The sequence below is a fragment of the Muscardinus avellanarius genome (assembly GCF_963383645.1).
Source record: "Muscardinus avellanarius genome assembly, chromosome: 9".
NCBI lineage: Eukaryota > Metazoa > Chordata > Mammalia > Rodentia > Gliridae > Muscardinus > Muscardinus avellanarius.
The window spans coordinates 114,550,687-114,569,878 of NC_137795.1; the positions used below are offsets into that span (position 1 = coordinate 114,550,687).

A 19,192-nucleotide genomic window follows, 5' to 3' on the forward strand; every position below is an offset into this window, starting at 1 on the left:
CTTCCTTTCCTATTTGATATCTTTTCTCTCTCTTGCTTTTTTAGTTTAACTAAGACTTCAAATACTATATTAAATAAGAGTGGTGGAAGTAGACAACCTTATTATTCTCTTTATTATAGAGGAAATTATTTCAGCTCTTCCATGTTAGTATGATATACTAACCCATCCAGCAGGGGCGAGGATCCCCACCAGAGCAAGGACTTCTGGCCTTCCCCTCAGGGCTCCTGGTGGCTTATCTGTCCATACTTTAGCCCCTTAGGCTCTTGGCACCAGGCGGTTCATGCTCTTTAAGCCTGTGACCCTTACCTTTAACTCACATCAACCCAGAGGAAGGGTAGCTACTGTGCTCCCATAACAGGAGCCAACACCACAGCCAGGATGGAGTGTGCCAGCCACTGCTCTAAATACCAGGTCCCTGCCTCACCATCTGAATGTTCACCATGATGGCCACTCCCTGGACAATGCCCAGCCTGGCTCCCACCATGACCCACACAAGCACAGATACACAGAGACACACAGACACATATAAACACACACAGAGACACATAGTCACACAGACATATAGACACACATAAACACACACAGGCATACAGATATACAGACACAGACTCAGACAGACACACAGACACACATAAACACACACAGACACACAGACATATAGAGACACACATACAGAGACAGACACACATGTATTGAGACATACAAGCATGCGGGCACACATACAGAGACACGTACACACAGACACAGACATACATATGCAGAGACATAAGACACACATAGACACACAGACACAGAGACACAGATTAGAGACACACACAGATGGACACAGAGACACACAGGTACAGGGATGCACACATACAGAGACATACCACCGACAGTCGCACAGGCACATAGGTACAGGGATGCACACACACACAGAGACTGAATAAGAGGTCATCATGGGGAGGGACCACATCCTGTCTTCCTGCGTGTGGCTGATGCGCCCTGGGCTGTGTCTGCCCTGGCCAGGTGACAAATGCCTCTGTGGTCATAGTTGCATATACCTGTCCCTTCTTCCAGTTCTTTGCCCAGAAGCGGACATATTTTAACTTTTATCCTTTCTGATCATGTATGTGAACACCGAGAGTGGTAAGTAAATGTCTTGACCTGGCCAGGGGAAACATAAGGGTTTTGTGGCAGTTTTGTTAATTAATTGCTAGGTTGCCACCTGAAAGTGGAGTTGAGCCAGGCATGGTGGCACAGGCTTGTAATCCTCACGCTTGAGAGGCAGAGACAGGAGGATCGCGCAGGTTCAAAGCCAGCCTTGCTGGCTTAAGAGACCCTGTTTCCAAATAAAATATAAAATAGGTCTGGGAGTGAGGCCGGAGGTAGAAGGGTTTCCAGGAACCTCAGTACCACCAAAAGAAAGAAAGAAAGAAAGAAAAGAAAGAAGGAAGGAAGGAAGGAAGAAATGAAGGAAGGAAGGAAGGAAAGAAAGAAAGAGTTGATATTCTTTGAGCACCTGGTGTCAAGTGCAAGGACAGCACAATGAGGAGAGCAGTGAGCACCGACTCGCTCTAGGAAGACGCCAGCCTCTGCAAGAGCTTTGGTCCAACCAACCCCTGCGATCCTCAGATGACCCCGATGTGTACAAACAACCATCTGCCTGCACATCAGGCATGAGCCCTTTGAGACCAGAAATCAATCGTGCAAATGTTATCCCTGAAGTTACAGCTGAAAACATTTGGCTTGCCAAAACAATTGATGGAAGAAAGCACCTTGAGGGTCAACCGCCAGCTCCCCATCCTCCCCAGCTGCCCAGCTCCCCATCCTCCCTAGATGTCACCATCCTCCCCCACTGCCCCAGCTCCCCCTCCTCCCCAGCTGCCCTGGCCCCAGTTCTCCCCTGCTCCACATCCTCCCCAGCTTCCCCAGCTCCCCATCCTCCTGGCTGCCCTGCTCCCCATCCTCCCCAGCTTCCCCAGCTCCCTGCCTCCCCACCAGGCAGTTCAATGCTTACTGTGTAAAGACCAAACAATCTTCTACAGACCAGATTTTTGTGATGTGTGTGTTTGTGTGCACGGGGGCACACACATGTGCATGCGTGAGTGTTACTGAATATTGAGCCCAGGGGCATTCTACCTCCAAGATGCACTCCCAGTCCTTTTTATTCATTCTTTGAAACAGGAACTCACTAGGTTGCTGAGAGTTTCACTACATTACTGAAACCTGCAATCCTCAAACCTGCAATCCTCATGTCTCAGCCTCCCAAGTACTAGGGTTACAAGCATGCACCACATCTGGCTCCATTTTTCTCTTCTGAAGCAAGCTTTTACTGATGGTCCATCAGCTCCAACATGATTCAGGTCTTACTCCAGTGTGGCCCCTCCAGCAGCTTGGCCTCCCTGGGCCCTGGCCAGGAATTCAGAATCTAAATCCAGTATGGGTCTGAGCTGCACAGGATCTGCACGACAGCTGGCCTCTAGTGACCCGCATGCAGCAGGCAAGATCCCAGTGCCTGTGGGATGCTTCCCGAGAGGTCCAGGCATGGTGACACCAGGCAGACCACACAGGCCACAGTCCAGTCACGTGGGCCATCTGGTGGCCACACTTGGGGGCATGCCCAAGCTGAGATGAAGCTTTGAGATGGTGCAGGACACGGGCTGAGGGGGCGCAAGAGCAGTGGATGTGCGCCCCTGACAACATATGTCCCCCAGAGGAAGTCTTCTGGGCTAAGGAGTCTTAGCTCAGGTAGTACAGGGGCCACAACATCTCTTCCCACCACTCCAGAGGCTGTGCTCAGGGACCCAGGTGTCGGCAGATGTGGCATCTAGAGGCCTGTCTTCAGAGATAGTGCCCCCACCATGTCCTACCCAGTGGAAAAAGCAACCACTCCTGGAGTTCACCAACACTGAGGAGGCCACTCTCAGGGCTCACAACAGCCCGGCAGGGGCTGCTCTTGGACTCACTACAGTACCACGAAGACTGCTCTCAGGGCTCACTACAACGTCATGGAGGTCGCTCTTGGGACTCACTACAATGTCATAGAGGCCGCTCTCGGGGCTCACTATAATCCCATGAAGGCCACCCTCGGGGCTCACTACAATGTCAAGGAGGCCACCCTCGGGGCTCACTACAACGTCATGGAGGCTGCTCTGGGGGCTCACCTCAACATCATGGAGGCCACTCTCGGGGCTCACTACACGTTATGGAGGCTGCTCTCGGGGCTCAGTACATGTTATGGAAGCTGCTCTCGGGGCTCAGTACACATCATGGAGGCCACTCTCGGGCTCATTACAACATCATGGAGGCCGCTCTTGGGGCTCACTACAACGTAATGGAGGCCACTCTCAGGGCTCACTACATCATGGAGGCCGCTCTCGGGGCTCACTACAACGTCATGGAGGCTGTTCTTGGGGGCTGCTACATTACCATGATGCACTCATCCACTCACAGACTCTTGAAGACCCACCTCCTACACCACTGACTGGGTTTAGGATTCATGCACATCTGGGGAAGACATATCATTCAGACTCTAGCAAGGAGAATGACACACGCTCTATTCCCCATCTCCCTGTCCATGAGAAATAATCGTAAAATCAATGGCAGTGATGGGAGTGAGTGAACACCAGAGTTGTCTAAATCGATTCGCAGGCTCCCTCCCACAGATAAACAGCTGCGTTAAAGTTACCTATTATTAATAGCCCATTGAGCACTTAAGAGCAGTCGCAGCAATCCTCACCCTGCGCGTGGCTTGGAGCCTCAGAGCGCGCTGAGGCGGAACCAGGCAAGGGGAGCCCTGATGCATGGCTTTGGGATTAACAGTTCATGGCCTCCCTCAACTCCACAGACAGGCAGCTCTCAGAGGTGACACAGAATGGGCACAGGATGGGCACAGGATGGCACAAGCCAGAACCAACAGGACCCAGCTAGAAACCACACACACGGACGCCAGCGTGGTAGCAGGACCCCCGCCCCCCCATGACAAACAGGCCTATGTCTCCTAGGCCAAGGACCCCTGCCCCCCCCTGCTGTGATAAACAGGCCTGACCAGGCCGCTGTGGCTGCCACACGGAACCCTTCAGACGTGATGCAGGCCAAATCTATTCTTGGGAAGGCTTTTCATTATTGCCACATAGGATGTCAAGGCTGAAGCAAGGCAGGCTCCATCCAGGCCTCCACTCTCCCCTTGCTCATTATCACCAGGCAGACAAGAGCACGTCAGGAGGGTCCCCAGCGAGCCTGACTGACTGATCTACACAGGGAGGAAGGACTCCTGCAGAAAGGGAGGAGGAACCGGGCTCCTGGAGGGAGAGGACACTGGAGCTGGCCTGGCCGGATGTCAGCCATCAGTGGGCATGGAGACTTAGTGGAGGCGACATCTTCTATTAAAAGTTGAAGCTTAGCCGGGCGTGGTGGTGCACTCTTGTAATCCCCACGCTTGAGGAGACAGAGACAGGAGGATAGCGTAGGTTCAAAGCCAGCCTCGCTGGCTGAAGAGACCCTCTTTAAATATAAAATAGGTCTGGGAGTGTAGCCCAAAGGTAGAAAGGTTCCATCCCCACTAGCACCAAAAAAAAAAAAAAAAAAAAAAGCTGAAGCTTAGCAGGGCGTGGTGCCGCACACTTGTAATCCCAGTACTTGGGAGGCTGAGACAGGTGGATTGCAGGTTCAAGGACAGCCCCAGCAAGTAGTGACACACCGAAATCTACCAAGCACGTTTCCAGGTAATAGTTAAAATATCCGGCTGGGGGTGTACCTCAGACGTAGAATTGCCCCTGGGTTCAATCCCCAACAACACACACACATACACACACGCTGATGCTTCAAGCCGGGCCATGATGGTGCACACCTGTTACCCCAGCATTTGGGAGAATGAGACAGGAGATAGCAGGTTTGAGAACAGCCTCAGCAACGTAGCAAAACTCTCAGCAACCTAGTGAGACCCTTTCCAAGATGAAAAATACAGGAATATAAAAAAGGGGCTTGGGGCGTAGCTCAGAGATAGAGGCAGTTCACTCCCCCAAGTACCACACAGAAAAAATAAAATGCTTTTAATTATAAACCTGCAAATAGAGCTGGACGTGGTGGTGCACACTTGTATTCCTAGCACTTGGGAGGCTGAGACAGGAGGATCGCACAGGTTTGAAACCAGCCTCAGCTACTGAGTGAGGCTCTCAGCAACTCAGACCCTGTTTCCAAATAAATATAAAATATAAAATAGGTCTGGGAGTATATCCTAGAGGTAGAAAAGCCCCTGGATTCCACCCCCAGTACCACAATAAATAAATAAATTAATTAATTAACTAAACCTGCAAATAGTACCTTAATGAACTTCATTACAGATGAGTAAACTGAGGCCCTGGAGGCCTTGGTTAGAGAAAAGAAAGAAAAAGAAACCACCTTAGGCAAATATTGCTGAAGCAAGTAGCACTCACCTATTACACTTCACAGAATTAAGACGGTGGTTTCTGTGTTGGTTTTAGTTTCACAGACTAATAACCCTTTTTTAAAATTGGAGTAACCTATATATGAAGTAGCCAGATCTTTCCAATTTTAAATGTTTACAGAAAGAAAAAACTTAGCCACCACCATAATTACTTCACAAAATAATTCCAGACACCAAAACCATGTGCCGAAGATACCGAAATGGTGAGCTAGGTCCCTGGCTGAGCAGGTGTGTCTCATCTGCTCCTGGGGCTGGTGTTGGCCTCCGGAGGCTGCCAGGTCCAGCTTGGGCACACACGGCTGTTCCCAGATCACGTTCAGCCAGGCGAATACAGTGGCCTTTGGAGGGACTGTGGATCATGACCCAACCTTGTCTGCCATGGGGCCAACCTAAGAAACACCAGGCTCTGGCCGCAACAGACGAGAGTCAGGTCAGACTGCAGTCTCTTGGCCTCTCTGAGCAGCAGGGGAACATGCCACGTTCCTCATGGAAGGCAGAGCAGCCAGACAAAGCCAGTGAGCTGCACGCAGTGTACACAGGCACCACACACTGTGTACACCCAGGTGGTGGCGGACACCTCCAGAAACCCCATAAGGGGAACAGCTACAGGGTAGGAGGGGTGTGGGGACCCACGGAGACTCTGGTCCACGCCTGGCCTGACCTAAGCACACACCACGTCTACAGGGTAGGAGGGGGGTTGGGACCCACGGAGACTCTGGTCCATGCCTGGCCTGACCTACACACACACTGTGTCTACAGGATAGGAAGGGCGTGGGGACCCACGGAGACTCTGGTCCACGCCTGGCCTGACCTAAGCACACACCACGTCTACAGGGTAGGAGGGGGGTTGGAACCCACAGAGACTCTGGTCCACACCTGGCCTGACCTACACACACACTGTGTCTACAGGATAGGAGGGGGGTTGGAACCCACAGAGACTCTGGTCCACGCCTGGCCTGACCTAAGCACACACCGCGTCTACAGGATAGGAGGGGCGTGGGGACCCACGGAGACTCTGACCCAGGCTCCCTGGGCTTCCCTGATCCCAGGTCCCTGGTCCCTGGTCTGATCAGGAGGCCGTACCTGCTGTGGCTGCCGGGCACCCTGCTTCTGCAGAGGACAACAGCAGAGATCGCAAGTGCATCTCGGGAGCCTCGCGGCATGCCAGCTCCAGGGCAACTGTGTCACATGCAGCTGTGCTAATACCCAGAGTTCTGCGCCATATCATGTAGGAGAAAACAGAGCCATCTGCTTAGATTCAGGTGGCCGTCGGCCACGACTGTCCCAGCAAGGAATGCATTCTGATCCCAGTGATAACTTGTGCCTTCACGGGATCTTCAGTAACCGTGTGCCCACAGCCTCCTGGAGTGCAGGAACCTTTCCTTACCCAGTCCTGCGCCATTCAACAACAGGGACATGGTGGGAAATGTGTCATTAGGGGGTTTCCTCCACTTAGCGACCACCACAGAAGGCGGGGGTCAACTGGACAGCACAGCCGGCTCCTCTTAGGCTGCCTGGGACATACCACGCAGCTGTATGTGGTCTGCCGCCGAGCAAACAGCGCCATGTGCTGCATGTGTGTGCCCTGTGCAAAGACGTGTGTCTGGCCCCACCACCTCTACAAACATTTGCCAGTACCATGAGGACAATACTCAGTGTCTCATTTTTACATATTTTATATATACATACATACATACATACACATATACACACACATATGCATACATACACATTGGGAATTGAGCCCAGGGTGTTCTGCTTCTGAGCTACAGCCCAACCCTACTTCCATTTTTATCTTGAAACAGGTCTCACTAAGTTTCTGAGGCTGGCTGCAACCTGAGCTCCTCCTCTCACGCCCGCGTCTTCCTCGTCTTTGTGAGACATGCTACTTTACATAGGCACTTGTAGCTTTTCTTTTAATGTGTGGTGCTGGGGATTGAGCACAGATACATCGATCCCCTCTTTATAAAACAGGACGTGCTAAGCCTCAAAATTGTGATCCTCCTGCCTCAGCCTCCCGAGCAGCTGGGGTTACAGGTGTGCGCCACCTCTACTGGCTGGAACCGTCTTTATCCCATACCGCTTGACTTTGAACTTACCCTGGGTATCTCATGCTCTCTCAGAGTTTATATGATACACATGTAATAGTTAAATAAATTTCACATATTCTTTAATGGTGCCAATTTCGACCAAAGATATTACTTTCTAATATAGACTGGCATTGTCAATAATCCTTAAGTGGATTTTAATCTAAATTTCATTCCCTCAGAACCTTGAAGAATAAAAACAGGCATGTCTATATAAATAGTCAAAATGTTTAGCCCACTGGCACATTCTTATTTTCCCAAAACAGCACTAAATCAAGACATTCTTCAAGAAACACATCTAACTTCCCAAAGAGAAAAAACCAAGCACCACTTCCCTTTCTGGCTGACCTGCCCTTGCCCTCGCACCGTCAGTCCCTCCCGGAGTCCCCCGTCCACCCTCCTGCTCATCTGCTCACGCTCTGACCCCGTAAGACGGATTCCAAGAGCAGACTCTGCACGTCTCCAGTGGCTACATCCGTGTGTCTGTGGCCACAACCTCAATGGCTAGAAAAACTTAAATCTAAATTCCTTACACCTCCCAGACAGGCAATTACTGGAGATTATGATAGAAGGTACCAACAAGTAGGATCTTATTCTTACTCACCAAGAATCTAATCTTTATCTTAAGAAATATTTTTCCACCTAAAAAATGTTTCTCTTTTCAAGCGATCACAATGCTTCCTTCGGCTTAGATCCAGGCATGAGAAGCAGTGTCCCCGGGCCTGCGGCAGGAAGGACGCTTGGTGTCCCGCAGGCTTCTCCCCTCTTGGCCCAGAGCAGCAGGTGCGAGTCCCTGTGCGCCCTGTGCACCATGCCCGGCTGCTGCAGAGGCAGGACCTGGGTCCACGGTGGTCCTGCAAGAACAGAGCCCTCCGCACGGCTCTGCTTCTGCATCCAGCCCTGCAGTCCAACCCAACTCCGACCCCAAGACTTTTTTGGAGCATATTCTAGGCTACAAGCGAGAGGCAGGATCAGGTCTGAGGACGCGGGGCTTTGCTGGGCGAGTCACAAGCCCACTGCAGCGCCGTGCCCGGCCCAGCATCCATAGCTCCTCTGCCAACCCTCCTCACAGGAGGGTCTCTCTCCAGCAGATGACAGCCACACAACGCACAACCGCCGGTGTCGCACGTCTGCCAGTAGCAGCGGCAGCGGCAGCACAGGCCAGAATAGGCTCGGAGCTGGCTGGCTGGCTGTCCCACCTGCTGCCCACGGAGGGCCCTGCAAGAGTCAGGGTGCGAGGGGCACGAGCCTTTGCCCTTGTCCGCTTCCTCTAGGAGAAAGGCTGCAGGGAAGAACAGGTGAAAGACAGGAAGAAGACCAGGGATGGGGGCCAGCTGGGGGCCAGAGGGCCCTGGGGACCTGACAACCACCATGTGGATGTAAAACCCAAAGGTTGTTGGTGCCCAAAGCTATGCCCTGCCAAGGCTGCCCCTCCACCCTGCATCCCACTGCCAGAAAGACGGGCCAGCAAGTACTGCCATCTCAGCAGCAGGTGTGAGGTAAAGGCCAGAGGGCATCATCACCAAAGAGTGTCCCCATCATGAAAATATGACCAGGCCTGCATGTAGTTGGATGAGACGTGTGTGTGTGTGTGTGTGTGTGTGTGCATGTGTGTTTGCGTGTCCGTGCATGTGTGTGCGTGCGCATGCGCGTGTGTGTATGTGTATGTGTGTGTGTGTGGTGCTGGGGATGGAACCCAGGGGCTTTTCTACCTCTGGGCTATACTCCCAGACCTATTTTATACTTTATTTGGAAACAGGGTCTCACTAAGTAGCTGAGGCTGGCTTCAAACCTGTGTGATCCTGTCTCAGACTCTCAAATGCTGGGATCACAAGCGTGCACCACCACGCCCAACTTGGATGAGACTTTTAAAAATATGCTCATTAAAAATGTAATAGGAAGCCGGGCGTGGTGGCTCACACTTGTAATCCCCGTGCTTGGAAGGCTGAGGCAGGATCGCACAGGGTTTAAAGCCAGCCTCAGCTACTCAGTGAGGCTCTCAGCAACTTAGTAAGACCTGTTTCCAAATAAAGTATAAAATAGGTCTGGGAGTATACCCTGGAGGTAGAAAAGCCCCTGGGTTCCACCCCTAGTACCACCAAAAAATAAAATAAAAATAAAATGTAATAGGAAGCCAGCGTGGTGGCACACGCTTGTGATCCCAGTACTTGGAGGCTGAGATAGGAGGATTGCAAGTTTGTGGACAGCCTCAGCTACTTACAGCCTCAGCTACTTAATGAGGTCCTCTGCAAGTTAGTGAGACCCTGTTTCAAAATAAAAGAATAAAAAATAGGACTGAGGTATAATAGCTTGGAGGTATTAGTGCCCCTGGGTTCAATCCCTGATACCTTAAAAAAATAAAAATTTAAATGTAATAGGAATGCTTTTGTAAAAAAACATCTCAATAGTTAATTCATCTGAAACTTGAACTTTCTAAAGTAGCATTCCTTTTTAGTGTATATTTGTGTGGGTGTACTGGTGATTGAACCCAGGGCACTCTACCACTGTGCCACACCTCCAGCCCACTCACTCAGTGGTACTGAGGACTGAATCCAGAGGTATTCTACCTCTGAGTTATACCACCAGCCCTGTTTTATTTTTATTTTATTTTTATTTTATTTTCATGGTACTGGGCGCTGAACCCAGGGGCATTCTACCTCTCACCTAAACCCCCAGCCCTATTTTATTTTTTAGTTTGAAATAGGGTCTGAGTTGCAAAAGGCCTCGCTAACTCGCTGAGGCTGCTCATGACTGTGGTCCTCTTGTCTCAGCCTCCCAAATCCTGGGATTACAGGAATACCATGCCTGGCTTATTTCTAATTTTGAAACAAGGCCTCATTAAATTACCACATGCTGCCCTTAAACCCGAGATCCTCCTGCCTCACACTGTGTGTGTGGTGTGTGCTGGGCATTGAACCCAGGGGCATGAGCTATACTTCCAGCCCTATTTTTTTTTTTTAATTTGGAAACAGGGTTTCATTAGTTGCTCTGAGCCTTGCTAAGTTGCTGAGGTTGGCTTTGAACATGCAATCCTCCTATCTCAGCCTCCCAAATACTAGGGTTACAAACGTGAGCCACCACATCCAGCTCACATTATTTTATTTTATTTTATTTTATTTTATTTTATTTTTTGGTGGTACTGGGGTTCCTGGAAGCCCTTCTACCTCTGGGCTACACTCCCAGACCTATTTTATTTTTGGAAACAGGGTCTCTTAAGCCAGCAAGGCTGGCTTCCAACCTGCGCGATCCTCCTGTCTCTGCCTCCCATGCGCGGGGATTACAAGCGTGCGCCAGCACACCCAGCTCACATTACTACATTATTTTCTTTGTTGTTGTTGTTGTTGTTGTTGTTGTTGTTGTTGTTTTGGTGGTACTGGGGTTCCTGGAAGCCCTCTACCTCCAGGCTACACTCCCAGACCTATTTTTACATTTTTATTTGGAAACAGGGTCTCCTAAGCCAGCGTGTGCGGCTGGCTTCGAACCTGCGCGATCCTCCTGTCTCCGCCTCCCAAGCGCGGGGATGACGAGCGTGCCCACCACGCCCAGCTACCATTATTTTCAATAACAACAAATTTCGTCCAACGGTAGCTGGAGAAACTTGCACTTCCAAGAGTGACAAGTAGGACCTGACAGACACCGAAAGGCCTCGCTCACCAGCTCCAGGCCGCCTCCTGAAGAGAGGCATAAATGGCGCAAATCAGGGACTCAGGAGAGCCCGTCCACCTCTCTGGACTTCTAACACAAGAGCAAAGACCACTGGAGTGTGTGGGGAAGCCCCGCAGTGAGCCCACCACCCACTCCGACCCAGCCCTGCTCCTGCCATATTCGCAGAGATCCCTTGCTGTTTCACTGTTAGAACTGTCTTTTCCCTTCTTTCTTTCTTTCTCCCTTCCTTCCTTCCTTCCTTCCTTTCTTTTTCTTTCTTTCTTTTGTGTTACTAGGGATGGGACCCAGGGGCATTCTACCTCCGTGCTACACCCCCAGCCCTATTTTTTTATTCCTTATTTTGAAACAGGGTCTCACTGAGTTGCAAAGGCCTCACTAAGTAGTAGCTGAGACTGTCCACGAATCACGATCCTCCTGTCTCAGCCTTTCAAATGCTGGGATTACAAGTGTGCGCCCCCAACCCAGGCTTCATAGAATCTTCTTATTGCAGTGAGAGAGCCCAGCTCCAGGGCCGCTAATTTCTCAACCTCATGTTGGCTATTTCATGGAACCAAGGACCAGACACTATGATAAAGCAGGTGCCAACGTGCTGAGAGGGCGCAGATGGGATACTGGGAGGCAGGGAGGCGGTTGTGGGCATGCTGGGAGGCAGGCGTGTGGGCATGAGGATGCTGGGAGGCAGTGGGGATGCGGTATGGACGGGAGGATGCAGGGCTGCCAAGAGGCAGGGCCGCAGGCATGAGCATGAGGATGCTGGGAAGTGGAGTGCAGGTCCTGGCAGGGAGGCGAGTGTGGGCTCAAGTGCTAGGCTGCTGGGAGGATGTGTTCCGGGTAGGCTGGAAGGCAGGTGTAGGCAGAGGATTAAAAGGCTGGTACAGGTGCAACAATGGTGGGCCTGGGGGGTGTGGGTCCAAGCATGCTGGGAAGAGGGGTGTGGTCCAGACAGGCTGGAGGCTGGTACAGGTGTGAGGATGCTAGGCCCCAGGATGCAGGTCCAAGCATGCTGGGAGGAGAGGTGCGGTCCAGGCCGACTGGGAGGCAGGGATGTGTTCTGGGTAGGCTGGGAGGCAGGTGTAAGCAGAGGATTGAGAGGCTGGTGCAGCTGTGAGGATGCTGGGCCCTGGGGTGTGGGTCTAGCAGGCTGGGAGGAGGGGTATGGTCCAGGCAGGCTGGGAGGCTGGTGCCGGTGTGAGGATGGTGGGCCCCAGGGCACAGGTCTAGCAGGCTGGGAGGAGGGGTGCGATCAGGCAGGCTGGGAGGCTGGTACAGGTGTGAGGAATGCTGGGCCCCAGGATGTGGGTCTGAGCAGGCTGGGAGGAGGGGTGTGATCAGGCAGGCTGGGAGGCTGGTGCAGGCATAAGGATGCTGGGCCCCAGGATGCAGTCTAGCAGGCTGGAGAACAAGGATGTGTTTTCTAAGGATCCAGACCCACAGCACCCTTCAAAGCCAACTGTGCTTCAGCTCCTAACACATTCAAGTCCGTGGAGGTTTGAAGGGCTCAGCTTCTGCCATTTCAGGCAAGCAGAGAGTTCCAGGGCTCTTGGTGGCAGCAGACGTGCCTCCCAGGACTGAAGGTGGGAAGACCTAACTGGCTGCTTCAGCACACCCATCGCCTGCCCTCCCACGAGAAGCAGAAGGCTTTCCTGGCATGCAGGCTGGAACGCGCAGGTGGCGGGCCTCGGTCACAGCCAGGTCAGCAGCTGCTCTGGCTGCAGCAGAGCTCCGCCCTGCGCACACAAAGCATGAGTACCCTTCGCCAGTGCTCCATCGTCCACAGCCAGAACGCATTCCACTTCTGAAACCAGTTGGCTCATACACCCAAAGGAAGTCCTTTCCCTGTGGAAACCAGGTCAGCCTTCCCTCCATGGATCCCTGCCCCAAGCACACCATTTCCAGACACATTCTGTGAGCTGCCTACAGGACCCCACTGCAGAAACCAAATGGGCTTTCCGTCCATGCAGGACATGGAAGTCCTACGGCAGGGGTGGAAGGAACCACCCTGGACCTAGCCACCAAATCATCAGCTCTAACTAACCTACCCCTAAATTTTCTCAAGCAAGTCATCCCCCGTCATGCCTGGTTTTGAAGTTGGCTTTTTGTTACACATCTGAGGTGAGGACTTGCTTCTTTGGAGTTCGAATCACCACTGTTTAAAAAGGTGATGGAGCTATGGGGCGGTGCTGCCCCAGGAGCCCCAGCCTCCGAGAGGCTAAGGCGGGAGGACCCTTAGGCCCAGGAGTTCCACACCAGCTGGGCAGCGGAGCTAGACCCACTCTCAGCAGAGCCAGTGGAGGCACGGCGAGAGTTTATAACAGAGTTTTTATGGGTACATCACAGAGTGGATTCTGCCGGTTCCTTTTTGCCAGTGTGGGAGAGCTCAAGGTTTCAAAAGCAAGCCATACATTTTCAAACATCAAGACTCCTCAGGAGGCAGAGAAAATATGTGAATTTGACACTCCAAACAAAGCCCAATCTGAAAAAATCACACCCTGTACCCTAGGGCCAAAGAAGAGTTTAAAATTCTCCAGGAACAGGCACAGCGGCTGCACCGCGGTCCTGTGCTCCTGCCCTGCCCGCTGCAGGAGGGACCCTGCTTCTGGCGGAGGTGGAGGATGTGCCTGACAGCGCGCAGAGCCTACTCCTGAGGACCACCCTGCCTGCTCGGGGGTCACCACGCCGCAGGGAATAAAAGAGGCCCTAGGCACACGGCCGAGGCTCCAGGCCCCGGTGTGCTGAGCTGTGCTCTGCAGCCCCAGCCTCAGCCTCCTGCTGCAGAGTGGAGGCTGCTCCCCCAAGGTGCTCAGGGCCGGGGCGGCAGCAAAGGGCGAAGAGGTTTGAGGGTGCTGCCCCATGAAGCCTGGGTGAGCTGTCTACACCTGACGGTGGAGGGCCACCAGATCTACAGGTGGGACACGTGCTGAAAGGAAAACGCCAACCGTGCCGTGGGGACTTAAAACGCACTCTGAAAGGAGCGCAGCCGTGAGCCCAGCTCCTCCGCTGTGCCCGGAGCCCTTGCAGGAGCATCACCAGGCCCAAGGAAGGAGCGCAGCCCATCGCAGTGGGCTCCGCTGCGGGATACAGACAGAAACAAACAAGCGGAATGCCCAGCACCCACCCCGCGAGCACCCGCACCGCCCAAGCTCCCCACGAGCCTGGGCTCTTCCTCTTCTCTGTGTGCGAGCCATTAAAACAAACAGGACTCCAACTCAAGGTCCAGCTTTTGAGACTAATGTGAGTGTGGCCGCGTACCAGTCACAGCAGCTGTCAGCCACACACCAAACAAAAAGGTGTTTAATGTGGGGGCGGGTGCCCAAAGGAGCCGCACCCATTTTACTTCCTGCCCTAGATAGTTAGGGTGGCTGGCTTGGCAGAGTGGCCAGAGATAACATGAACTAAAAAAAAAAGTCCTTCCTTCATTTCCACTTTACAGGCAGCAGAAAAGTAGACTGACTTTCCTGCTTCTCCAGTTTTCTGGCCTTCTATCATCCAAGATTAGAAAAGAAAGAAAAAGTCCAGCTAGGTCTACAGTCATGAAGGCCAATTTAGACTAGGTGGACAGGTGGAAATAGCTGCCAGGTGTTTTGTGCATAGCGGAGGGTTTTGTGCCATGAGTTCAGCTGTCTGCTTTCTCCAGGAAACAGAACAACTTGTCAGAAAAGATAAGACAGGTTTTTAGTTAGCCGAGGTACGCTGGCCTGGACAGAACCCCTTCTGCCCACTTCATTGCTTCCTTCACCCCTCCACACACAAAAAGCCTTAAGCTAGCAAATTTGCACAGGCATAGCTTAAATACCTGCCACCAAGGCCAGATGTTTGTTTTGGTTTGAGCCACATTTAGTTACAAACACATTTTCTTTCTTAATTCTCTGTATGTGGGGGAGGGGTTCTGAAGATTGAACCCAGGGGCGTTCTACCACTGAGCTACACCTCAGCCCAGGGGCGTTCTACCACTGAGCTGCACCTCAGCCTTGTTTTCAAGGTTGCTGAAAGTCTCACTAAGTTGCTGACACTGTCCTTGAAACTTTGATCCTCCTGTCTGGGCCTCCCAAGTACTGGGGTTACAGGTGTGTACCACCGGCTACCCAAACATCATTTCTTAAGGACTTGAAATTCAAGGTGATGTCCCAAGAGGCTGCAGTAATGGAACCTGCAGTATGGCCCCTGCAGGCCACAGCCCAGCCAGCCCTCCCTCCTGCACACTCTCCTCTTGCGTGCTCCATCATATTCCTTTCTTTCAAAAACTCCAGAAGTGGGTGAACACTGAATTCACAAATTAGGTAATGCCATATGTAAAATCAGAACAAGACAAACCAGAATGCAGGAATTATCGTCATATAAAAGCAGCCCTGATGGCAGCATGGTGACCCACACAGGCAGCACCTGCCTCCTCCCGGCCGCCCCAGTAGCTACAGCCCTGTTCTTTCTGGGGAGGGGGCACCAGCAAACCTACACGTTCCATGGCACACAGAAGCCCATAGCATGTGTACCGGCCCCAAGGCAACCAGAGAGCTCAGGCCACAGCAGACTGGTACAGATGGAGAACCCAGCTCCTCCTCCCAGGCACTACTGAATGACGACCTTGACAAGCAGGTGCAAAAACAGATCCGCTTTGAAAGAAGAGCTGCAAGAGGCTGGGCGCACAGCTAGGCTCCGAACTGGGAGGAAGCCATTTAAAAGCCTTTCTTCATTCCCTGCCTGCCCTCCCAAGGCTGACACACTTAGCTGCCATCTCTGGACACAGGAAACAGCCACTTTGTGTATCTGGCTTCACAGTTGAACCCACTGCCTAGAAATCCTGGGTTCTCCACACACCCCAGTTCTGCCCAGGAATACCATAACCTAGGCTGATGGAGACCCAGAAAAAATGGGACAGAGAGAGACAGAGACACAGAGAGAGCTGAGCTGCCGGCCCAGGGGGAAGGGGAAGGATGCTTATTACCATACAACCAAACAGAACCATGGAGCAGGGATGAGTGTATGCTTCTGTGGGAGGGGGATCCTGAGATTTAAAAATAAACCAACCATCTAGCTCACAAAGCAGCCAACTCCTGCTCCTGCTGGCTCTGCCATTCGGCTCTGTGCGGGCTCACTGGTGAATGAGCAACACGTGCAGTCAGAGGGGCCGGCACGGGGCGCACAGCGAGTCGCCGCCTGTCCTCACACTTGGGCCCTGCACTCTCCATGAAAGGTCGTATTTGTTTCTTTGGCAAAAATGGGGGAGGATCCTATCATAGCCTGCGCTATGATCTGGACAGCCCTGCCCAAAGCTGAATCGTGCCACTCAAAAGGGGCACCACATCCCCCCCGTTCAGCTGACCACCTTCTCACATATCACTAATCCACGGAAAGACACGGTAGAATGAGGGGTGGGCGGGAGCTGATGTGACCCAAAGGGCAGGGCATCCTTCGAGGACAGGATGGGGGACTGCCAGCAGCCCTTCTGGAGGTGCTGTCCTGGGGTGGCCCCGTGACCAGGATGAGCTCGATGTGCCGCAGCTGGCCCCGGGGCTCACTGTGAGCCCTTCGGCACCCAAAGCTTGTGCAAGGCCCCCCAAGGCTCCGCCCCTTCAGTCGATACCCTGCAGCCCTCACTCTATCTACAAGGCTGTCTGAGACAGGAGGAGAAAGCCAGGCCTCCAGTCAAGGCTGTGTTAGTAGCTAAGAGGCCACAAGTGACAGGAATGGCCAGGCCTACAGCTGCCATGTGCGTAGGAATAATGCAGGTGGTATGGCTATCACCACACAGGGTCCAGACTGCAGAGACACCGGGCGGCACCTGCCTTTCACGGTGGATGTGCCTGACCCACCCTGGAGAGGCAGTCTAAGAACCCAAGCAGGCCTAGCGGTGGTATGGGTGGACCCCAGGGAGGGGCAAGGGCAGCACGTGCGTACTGCCACAGCCAGCTCCAACGTGACACGGGGTGTGGCACTGTGCCTGTCCCTGGAGTCCTCGGCCAAGCCTCACGAACCTGGCCCCTTCAAGCTGTCCCCCAGAGAACCTGTTCCTAAGCTGTCTTATGAAGCACAGTGTCCCGTAGTCAGTGACCCCACTCTCTAAACTGGGTGAAGGGGAATAGAGTTCCCTGCACCCAGTATTCCCAGGAGGGAGCTCTCCAGCCCTGCTCCGCTTCTGAGATCAGACAAGATTTAGCCTGCTTAGGTATGGCCACAGAGGCCACCACCCCCCTTTTCTTTTTTTGTACTGGAAATTGAACCGGGATCTTTCTACCTTCAAGCTACATCAGCCCTTTTAATTTTTTTATTTTGAAACAAGGAGGTCTACGTTGCTGAGAACCTAGTTAAGTTGCTGCAGCTGGCCTTGAATCAGAGATCCTCCTGTCTCTGCCTCGCAAGCACTGGGATTACAGGAGTGGGCCACTACACCCAGTTGAGGGCGCCTCCTTTTTTTAAATGACATGATTTAACTTTGCTTCTCACCAAAACAACACGGCGGTGACGAGCAGGACTGTCCAGGACAGCTCGGCGACTTTCCCTCTTCACATACATCTGTCTTTGGGTCTCCTTTGCTCCCCCTGATACCTCCCCGTTCTCTGTGGTTTTGGCAAAACACCATGAACTGACAACTACAAAAGAAAAGAGGCCTGTCCAGGACCAGCCTGAGGCTCACACCGTGAGAACCTGCCTTTCCAGGATGCTGGTCCTGCTTCTCCCTGACCTGTGACGGCCATGTGCTCCGGAGGTGGCATCTGGCCAGTTCAAGCCCCGGGAGGAAGGAACACATCCCCAGCAAGAGCAAAGGCAGCTCAGCCTTGGGCTGCTCTGGGGTAAGGTCTGGGAGCCGAGGCAGAGAAAGACCTCCAGCTCCAGGGCACCCAGTATGGAATGGGGGCGGGGTGTGCGCTGCCCGGATACAGCGAACTCCAAGAGGTGGGGAGGGGCCTGCAGTCCCCTCTAGCAGTGCGGTGCCAGCTGGGTCAGAGTGTAAGACCAGACTAGCCAGGTGGGGTGTCTGGGGAGGGCTCCATGCCAGCCAGGGGTCAGGGGAGATGTCCAGCCGCCTGGGTCCCTGCAGCTTTCGCTCGGGTTTTGGGTGGAGGAAGGGAAGCTGGGGCCATTTGGGCCCGAGGTGGCCAGGGAGCATCTCTGAGGTGTGCTGCTCAGGGGTGCTGAGCTCCTGGCTGACCCCTGTCCCCCGGGGCCTGTTTCTACCTCTCTCCTCTAACTGCGATTGTTCTAATCCACCCGGCAGTAATTCTGGCCTCGAGCCGCCTGCAAACATTGGCTTTATGGCAAATCTCCTTAACACGATTAGCGGGGAGGGAGGTGCCTTGTCAGAAAGGAAGCCAATTCAGCCCTCGCTCCTGTCGCCTTCTCTTTTCCTTCCGTGTGCCAGGGAAGGAAAATGTCCGTCCGGTCTCCACCGCGCAGCCCGGAGGCAGGTGCGGCGGCGGCGGCGGGTGGGGGGCCGGGGCGGGGGCGGGCCTGGCCACGCAGACGCCGGACCCCGCGGCCCCGGCGGCCGGGGTCACCCCCCGCGGGGAGAGCGGTGGTGGGGCCTGCGGCGGGCGCGGGCCGCCGAGGCGGGGCACCGATGGCACGGCTGGCACCGGAGCGCCGGCCTCCCCCCGCACCCCCTGCCCCCGGCCCTCCCCAGGCGCCCGGCCCGGCGCCGCACTCACCGAGGCGCCCCGGGCGCTGCCGGCCGCGCGGGACGGGCGCAGGGGCGGCGGGCAGGGCGCGCGGCAGCGGCGGCGGCAGCAGCAGCAGCAGCAGCAGCAGCGGCAGCGGCGGCGGCGGCCCCATCCCCGCGGCCCGGGCAGCGCTCAGTCCATGGCCGCGCGGGAGCGAGACCGAGCGGGGCCGAGAGGGGCGGCGCCAGCTCCTCCTGCCGCGCCTCTCGCGTTCCTGCGGCGGCGCCCGCCCGAGCTTCAGCACCGGACAGCGCCGCCGGCCCCGCCCCGCCGCCGAGGCCACGCCCCGCCCCAACACCGAGGCCCCGCCCCGCCGTCGAGGCCACGCCCACCTCGCGGCCACACCACCTGGGCCTCGT

At 54.0% G+C, this 19,192-nt stretch overlaps 1 protein-coding gene across 1 annotated transcript in view; it reads right to left on the bottom strand.

The window, feature by feature from the left end:
• Nucleotides 1–18,945, bottom strand: part of PTPRN2 (protein tyrosine phosphatase receptor type N2) — a gene marked incomplete at both ends in the record, with an annotated part of 666,019 nt that extends 647,074 nt beyond the window's left edge. Inside the window, one exon of the mRNA XM_080701298.1 lies at nucleotides 18,822–18,945. Within this exon, the coding sequence (XP_080557424.1) occupies nucleotides 18,822–18,945 (124 nt within the window). The remainder of the gene's footprint in view (nucleotides 1–18,821) is intronic.
• Between the last annotated feature and the right edge of the window lie 247 nt (nucleotides 18,946–19,192).